The 7,788-nt window shown below is 44.6% G+C and overlaps 1 protein-coding gene across 1 annotated transcript in view; it reads right to left on the reverse strand.

The window, feature by feature from the left end:
- Nucleotides 1–1,978, reverse strand: part of LOC127055419 (phospholipase A2-like) — a 36,883-nt gene extending 34,905 nt beyond the window's left edge. The window contains exon 1 of the mRNA XM_050962363.1: nucleotides 1,675–1,978. Within this exon, the coding sequence (XP_050818320.1) occupies nucleotides 1,675–1,714 (40 nt within the window). The 5' untranslated portion in view covers nucleotides 1,715–1,978. The remainder of the gene's footprint in view (nucleotides 1–1,674) is intronic.
- Nucleotides 1,979–7,788: the final 5,810 nt, after the last annotated feature.

Genomic DNA, 7,788 nt, shown 5'->3' on the forward strand with positions numbered 1-7,788 from the left:
TTTCAGGAGGAATTCTGCACACTGATGTTACAGTGTTTTACACAGGCTTCTTATTGTTTCTCATGCCATTCCCTCTGGGATTAAATACACATTCCTGAAAAAGAAACAACTTCCCTTTACTAAATACTACCCTGAGTATTCATTTTTTTTTAAAATGGTAAAAGCAAACAACAGCTCCGTTATTAGAAACCATAGAGAAGACCCTATTTCCCTGCTACAAGTGCCAGGTGAATGGGGGTAAGAGACAGATTCTCCTCTCAGTGACCTTGGGGTATATCCAGAGTAATTTCACTGGAATTAGCAACATTCCTCTGGATTTGCACCCAGATAACCTATATCTAGATCATATCCAGGATGTACAGGAGGGAGGCTGTTTCTTTCTCAGAAATATGCATCTAGTCCCAGAAGAAAATCCCTGAGAAACTATGAACTATAACAACATCACAGTTATTCCTAGGGGACAAAAAGAACCCCAGTGAACTGAGCCTGAATGAGCCTTAGAATCTGCACTCCCCCTGCGTTTAAAACAAAGCAGGGGCCAGTATAGTGTCTGATGCTACTATTTCTTTTTTATTTATTTATTTATTTATTTGGAAAACTGATTAGATTTCAATTTGACATTAGTAAACTTTTATGATTCTGAAGTCAGCTCTAACTTGCTTGCCTTGCAAGCACACTCTACATTCAGTTGCACAGTTAGCTACCTAAATAGTAATTGAATTGACTCTTTATGTGTCAATGAGTCAACACTGCTGTAAGATCCTTGAAGAAGTTGGAGAAACCCCACAGCAATCTGAATTTAGCCAAATGGCGCATATGGAGCACTTTCAATAACTACCAACTGTGCACTTTCATCTGTCTTGTTAATGAAATCAGGCTGAGTTAAAATGGATCTGACAACTTAAACTTTCTTGTTATTTCTAGTGTTTAAATTGTCAGCCTTTATGATGCATTAATACAGGATTTTGCACTTAATCGAATTGTACTGCACTAATGATCACAAACCTTAATGCTACCTCAGTGTTTACGGGCTATAGAATACAACTGTGTTTTTATAAAGAGATTTGCATTTTTAACTCCTTTTTTTTCTTGAATGTTAGATGAATTGGAAACAATTTGCTCAAGAATCACTGGTATAAAGAAAAGGGGTGAAACTGAAAACAATATTTCAGAGAAGAAAGTCAACACACGAGGCTTTTCAGAATAAAACTGGAAACTTTCTAAATTAAAAGAGAAAATAAAACATGTTCCTACAGTTACAGTCTTACAGAATTACCATGGAAATGAATCAGCCCAGGCACAAAATATACTCAGACTTCCTTTACTGTGATAATGAGAAAATGAATGATAATTAACTCACTGGTACGGTGACCAGACAGCAAATGTAAAAAATCGGGACGGGGGTGGGAGGTAATAGGAGCCTAGATAAGAAAAAGACCCAAAAATCAGGTCCGTCCCTATAAAATCGGGACATCTGGTCACCCTATGTCACTGGTCCAAATGCCAATGATTTGCCTTGGGCAAGTAGAACTAGGCAAGGCTAACAGAGTACACGGGCTGCCAAAGTGAAGGGGGAAGCTGCCCTACACACAGAGTGGGAGAAGCAAGAGGGTGGCAGAGATAAAGTTGCTCCCAGGAGTCCAGCAACCGCAGCTGTACAGAATTTGTACTCACCTGCCTGAAGCACCAGCAGCCCTAGCAGCCAGAGCCCCATTAGGAAGTTAGAGGGTTGTCAGCGCTCAGTATGCTTCTCCCTTTCTAACACTCTCTCCTACACTCAGCCTGAGCGGCTGGGGTCTCCCGGCAGAGCTGCTCTCAGCTGGTATACCAGGTGAACCAAGGCATGGATGTGTATAACGCTCTTCCTAGGCTGCTGCTCCCATATCTGCTCCAAAGTTTTATGTACACACACACACACACACACACACACACAAAGTAAGACACTCTCCTCTGGAATCCCAAGTGCCCTGTGCACTGAGCCTGCTGCACGGTCCTTTCCCCTTTTTCTGCCAGCAGGGCTCTGTGCCTCTGTTTGCATATCATTCCTGTAGGGAGGGGCTGCTGGAAGGGAATTAGACTGGCACAGTTTCTTGCAGACAATTCTCTAAGCTTGTGCTCCTTCTCTAAGCTGTTTGCCTACAGACCTCAATTAACCTCCTAGCTACTTCATAGGGGATGTCGGAGTCCTGGCTGCTGTGACCTGAACTTTCAGATTTTGATAGCTGTGGTGTGTGTGTGTGTGGGGGGGGGGCTTTTCCTTGCAGATAATTCCTTTTTGTTTAACATTGGACATTTTTTCATGTAAAAAAATTATAAAACTATAAAATCTGATTGAAATATCATTAAAGGCAAGTGTCTAAATATAAACCAACTAAGTTTATTCTGGGCCATGTCGCAGCAAAATATATACCCAGCCCATTTGTTCTAAACTGCTCTAACTAGTTAGCTTATTTCTTCAGTGCTATCCATATTTGCCCTTCATCCACAAGAACAAGCCATAGCTTCTCAGGAAGAAAGTCCTTGTATCTAGTCTGTGCCTACAGTCTTGGGATTGGGAAGATGAGATGAGCTGGATTGAGATGAGCCAAGCTAGGAAATGAAGCCATGATGCTGTTTCAAAGTCTTCTCTTAAGAACCCTAAAAATCAAGGGAAGGTAAAGTGGGCAGCATAATTCACTCCTTCATTATTTTGTCCACCAATTAAGCCTCATATCCACCATGAAGTTCCAGATCCACATCTTCTTGTTGACTAAGATCTTAACTCAGTCCTTGAGTTATATCACTAGGCGTTTTCGTTGGGACTAGTTCACTCTCTCTGTCTGGGTTGCCTGCACTGTTTACAGCATTCTTTACTGAAGATAACTTGACCTACTTTTCACAGTTAATTCTCAAGTGGGCAAAAAAATAGATGCCCAATTGTCACAACATTGGGTAAGTGGATACCGTGCATCCATAGCCTTGGGGGACTTCAGTATCTGCAGGGAGGCCATTTCCAGCGTGCTTGCTCAAGATCTCTTGTCCACCCTGGTGACCATGAGGATTATCCCAAGTGGTCTCACACAGCTAGATGCATCCTGGACCTAACCTTTGCCTTTTGAAAGGACACTAGGGGCATAGTAAACATCTCCCCATTGTGGTATGATCATCACCTACTTTTCAGGTGGAGGTCCAGGCAGTGAAGCGCAGGCACTACAATTGTGGTTAGCCCCAGTATGGGGTGCAAACATTTGGAGGGCAGGGAGAATCAGAAGGCTCCTTGCATGCGCCTGCATGGGTCAACTAGAATCGTCCTTACTTTTCATAATGCAGGCAGATTTCAGCAGCACCCTAAGAAAAGTTTCTTACGTAAACCAGTACCACCCTGTTTGATTGTTTCAAAATATTTGCTTGCTAACTGTAGTCAAAGCAAAGGTCACTGAGCCATCAGAGTGCTGCCTTTAACTGAGAACAGGCTGCTCTGAAGTATAAATATTTTTTGCTGCGTAGGTCTGTGTGGAACTGTACGTAACAGGCTTTTTTATTGCTATGGAGGCAATCAGCCAACAGAGTTGGTTAAAATAGATTTTATTAATGGCAGCTGAAATTCTACATTCTTGGGAGAGTGTGTGTGTGTAATCAAGATGTTGTAACTACTCTGTCTCTCTCAAGCAATGGTGATTGGCCAAGATGGTCAGGGATGCAACCCCATGCTGTAGGTATCCCTAGCCTCTCACTGCCAGAATGTGGGATTGGACGACAGGTGATGGATCACTTGATGATTGTCTTTTTCTGTTCATTCCCTCTAAAGCATCTGGTATTAGCCACTTTCAGAAGACAGGATATTGGGCTAGATGGACCACTGGTGTGACCCAGCATGGCTGTTCTTATGTTTTTCTGTAAAACAGTAACCACTGTGTCATGGTATAATTCCCCACTCTGAACCTTAGCGTTCAAAAGATAGGGTACCAGCATGAATTCCTCTAAGCTCAATTACCAGCTTAGTACTTGTAGCGCTGCCACCAACCATGAATTCCAGTGCCTGGTACACTCTGGTCCCCCCAAAACCTTGCCCGGGGACCCCCAAGACCCAGTCCCTCTGGATCTTAACACAAGGAAAGTAAACCCTTTCCCTCACCATTGCCTCTCCCAGGCTTCCCCTCCCTGGGTTACCCTGGAAGATCACTGTGATTCAAACTCCTTGAATCTTAAAACAGAGAGGAAAATTCACCTTCCCCCCTCCTTCTCTCTCCCCCTCTCAGACTCTCCCTAAGAGAGAAAGTGATCCTGACACAGAGAGAAAATTAACCTTTCTCTCCCCCTTCCCTCCTTTCTCCCCACCAATTCCCTGGTGAATCCAGACCCAGTCCCCTGGGGTCTCAACAGAATAAAAAAAACAATCAGGTTCTTAAACAAGAAAAGCTTTTAATTAAAGAAAGAAAAAACCGTAAAAATTATCTTTGTAAATTTAAGATGGAATATATTACAGGGTCTTTCAGCTATAGACACTGGGAATACCCTCCCAGCCTAAGTATACAAGTACAAATTAAAATCCTTTCAGCAAAATACAAATTTGAACTCCTTCCAGCCAAATACACATTTGAACTCCTCCCAGCCAAATACACATTTGCAAATAAAGAAAACAAACATAAGCCTAACTTGCCTTATCACCTAGTACTTACTATTTTGAATCTATAAGAACCTGTATCAGGGAAATTGGAGAGAAACCTGGTTGCACATCTGGTCACTCTCAGAACTCAGAGAGAACAACAACCAAAAACTAACAGCACACACAAAAACTTCCCTCCCTTAGGATTTGAAAGTATCCTGTCCCCTGATTGGTCCTCTGGTCAGGTGACAGCCAGGCTCACTGATCTTGTTAACCCTTTACAGGCAAAAGAGACATGAAGTACTTCTGTTCTATTAACTCTTAACTATCCATTTATGACACACTGGGAAACTTCATTCCAAAGCAGTAATCAGTGGGGCACATGTCCTTTATGCAGAACCAAAAATTGTCTGAATGGCCCTTTTCTGTAGTCTAAGCTCCATCTGTCCTCAAATGCAATCTGTCGGTCAGGAGAACCATAACTTCTCTCCCAGCAATTCCATCCCAAAATTTTAAAAATAAATTTTTACCTTACTTTTAGCAGTTCCTAGTTAATGTTTAACCCTACAAATCGAACCCAATTGGTCGTGTGTATTAGAGCTGCTGTGGTTTTTGGTAGGACTGTGCCACTGCAGTTTGGTTTGGATCCCTAAAATGCTGGGTGCTGACAAGAAATTGGGCTCTAAGCAATGTGTAGCGTGTCTGAAGAAGGTATCACTGCATCAATATAAGGTAGCCTTATGTGGACACAAGTGCAAACCTTGCACTGATTTAAAGTGTGTAGCTTGGATGCATTCAATCAGTAGTGCCATGCTTGGGCAATGCGCCCAAATGAAGCACCATCGATTGAGGGCCCTAATGTAGATGAGGTCTACGTGATGTGCGCCCTCAAACCACAGTGACTAAATGGGGCTGAACACATTGTCCTAATCTATACTGACTGTGCTTAACATGGGTTCAGCTGCACCAGTCACTAACCCTCTTTGTCAATAACAAGCAACTGCTGAAGTGTGGATGAGCCGAGATGTTTTCCACTGAGTGTTTGGGGAATGTCACTCTCTGCAGCACAGAGCAATCACAGCTGGTTTTAAAGATCTGAAATCTTTTATTTTGTCATTTAATAAAACTTAATGTTTTAACTAATATTTTAGAAGGCAACAGATTTTACTATGCTTTTTTCACCTTTGATGATATTTTTCTCTAGTTGAGTGAACTCCTGTCTGGCAACTTGTTTAATGCTCTACCACATGATGATGATGTTACCTCTGAGAAATAGTGTTTTCTTCCTCCTACAAATGATGTTTTCTCTAAGATCTTGTAACGGGGTGAGCACTCACCTCTCATGAGCGGCCCCCCCCTTTGGCCAATGATGTGTCTACAATCTCTGCTTTGGAATGGGGTGGTACCCACCTCTCATGAGTGCACCCCTAGCAGATGGTTTCTTTGGCAGATCTTCAGTGACTCAGTCCTCTGGCTGAGTCACACACACTGTCTATACCTTCTGGGGTATATGGTCTTTTTGTCCCCCACGGCTCTAGCATGGGGCTGTACTGCCAAGACTTCCTCCCTGGAGACACTGTGTCTTCTATAACAGTCCAACAGGGGCCCACCATGGCACCCTGATTTGGTGTGTTCCTTTTGGCAGCCCGTCCTGGGCTCAGTCTTTAACTAGATCAGCAGGGCCCATCACAGGACCTTCATTTGGTCTGACTAGGCTCTGGCTCTTGCTTGATCCCTGCAGCCAGCAAGGTGCTTCTTCTTAGCTCCCCCCGTCTTTGACAGCCTCCCTGGACTTAGTCTTGCTCACACTGAGCTGTCCATAGTCCTCATGCTCTTCTACTCAGCCATGAACCTGGTATTTCCTCTTTCAGCTCCAGGCAGCAACTGACTGCTCTGTTCCTATTGCTCCTTTTATTATGGCCCTCCTGATCCTGACTGGCCACTCCAGCAGCCCCTCTGATTGGCTGCTTCCCCAGCAGTCACTCTGAGCTGCCTGGAGGACTTCTCCTCTGCTCTTTTTTGGAGTAGGGTGAGGCAAGGCCACGAGGCCTCCAGCAGGGGGCCTCCAGATGTAGTCCACCCCATCAGAGATCTGCTTCTGTGTTCCCTGTAAGCTGCACGGTTAGGCAGCCACCCAGAAGAGATTCAAGTGCCATGCAGCTGATTAGCAGAGCGTGCACATCCAGCAGCCTGTGTTCAGGTACCCCTCCCCAGGCTGCTTTGCAGCCACGTTGCTCCTGCAGCTACTCCTGGGACCCTCCTGCTGGCTGTGCAGAGCCTGCTGCTGATGTGGGAGTATGATGATGTCAGGGTGTCCCCCTTTCCCCACCCCTGTCCCCCATCTCTGCAGAGTAGGGCAGAAGAGACAGCCTGGCTCAGGACTTGGAGCTGCTGTGCTCTGAGGTCTGAAGACTCCAGCCTCTGGGCAGTGAGTGAGTGCCTTTCTTAAAGAGACAGTGCACTGTCTCTGAGACTTCCCCAGCAGCCAGGTCACGCACTCTCTCTCTCTCTCTCTCTCTCACACACACACACACACACACACACACACATACACACTCTCTCTCTCTCCCCCTGCCCTCATACCCCATTTTTGCAAAGCCGGGGCAGGGAAGACAGGGATCAGGACAAAGCAGGAGAGCTTTCAGTGAGTGCCTTAAAGAGACAGCACACAGCGTCTCTCAGAAACTTCCCCAGAAGCCAACACACACACTGTCTCTATGTCACACACACACACACACACACACACACACACACACACACACACACACACACACACACACACACACACACACACACACACACTGTGTGTGTGTGTCTCTCTCTCTCACACACACACACTCTGTCTCTTTCACACTCACCTCCCAACACATACTTGTATTACTTGCTCAAATTATAGGTGAATAATGCTGCTGTCGGTTCCAGGGAAGGTGTTTACAATACTTATTACTGAACTAACTAAAATACTGTCTCAACCCAAAAATGAGAGACAACCAATGTGGTTTCCAGACCGTTCATTCTGCAACCCATTCTATATTTGGTCTGCGGAATGTTACCGAAAAACTCCTAGAGAATAGAAAGTTAACACGGCATTTATAGACTTTGAAGCTGCTTTTAACTCAGTGCATGAATCAGCACTTTGGATACTGTGATGCTTGTCTGGGGTGCCTGAGAACTTAGTGTGCCTAGTGGAGGAACCATGCCAT

This window comes from Gopherus flavomarginatus, chromosome 1, assembly GCF_025201925.1.
Source record: "Gopherus flavomarginatus isolate rGopFla2 chromosome 1, rGopFla2.mat.asm, whole genome shotgun sequence".
In the NCBI taxonomy this organism is placed as follows: Eukaryota; Metazoa; Chordata; order Testudines; family Testudinidae; genus Gopherus; species Gopherus flavomarginatus.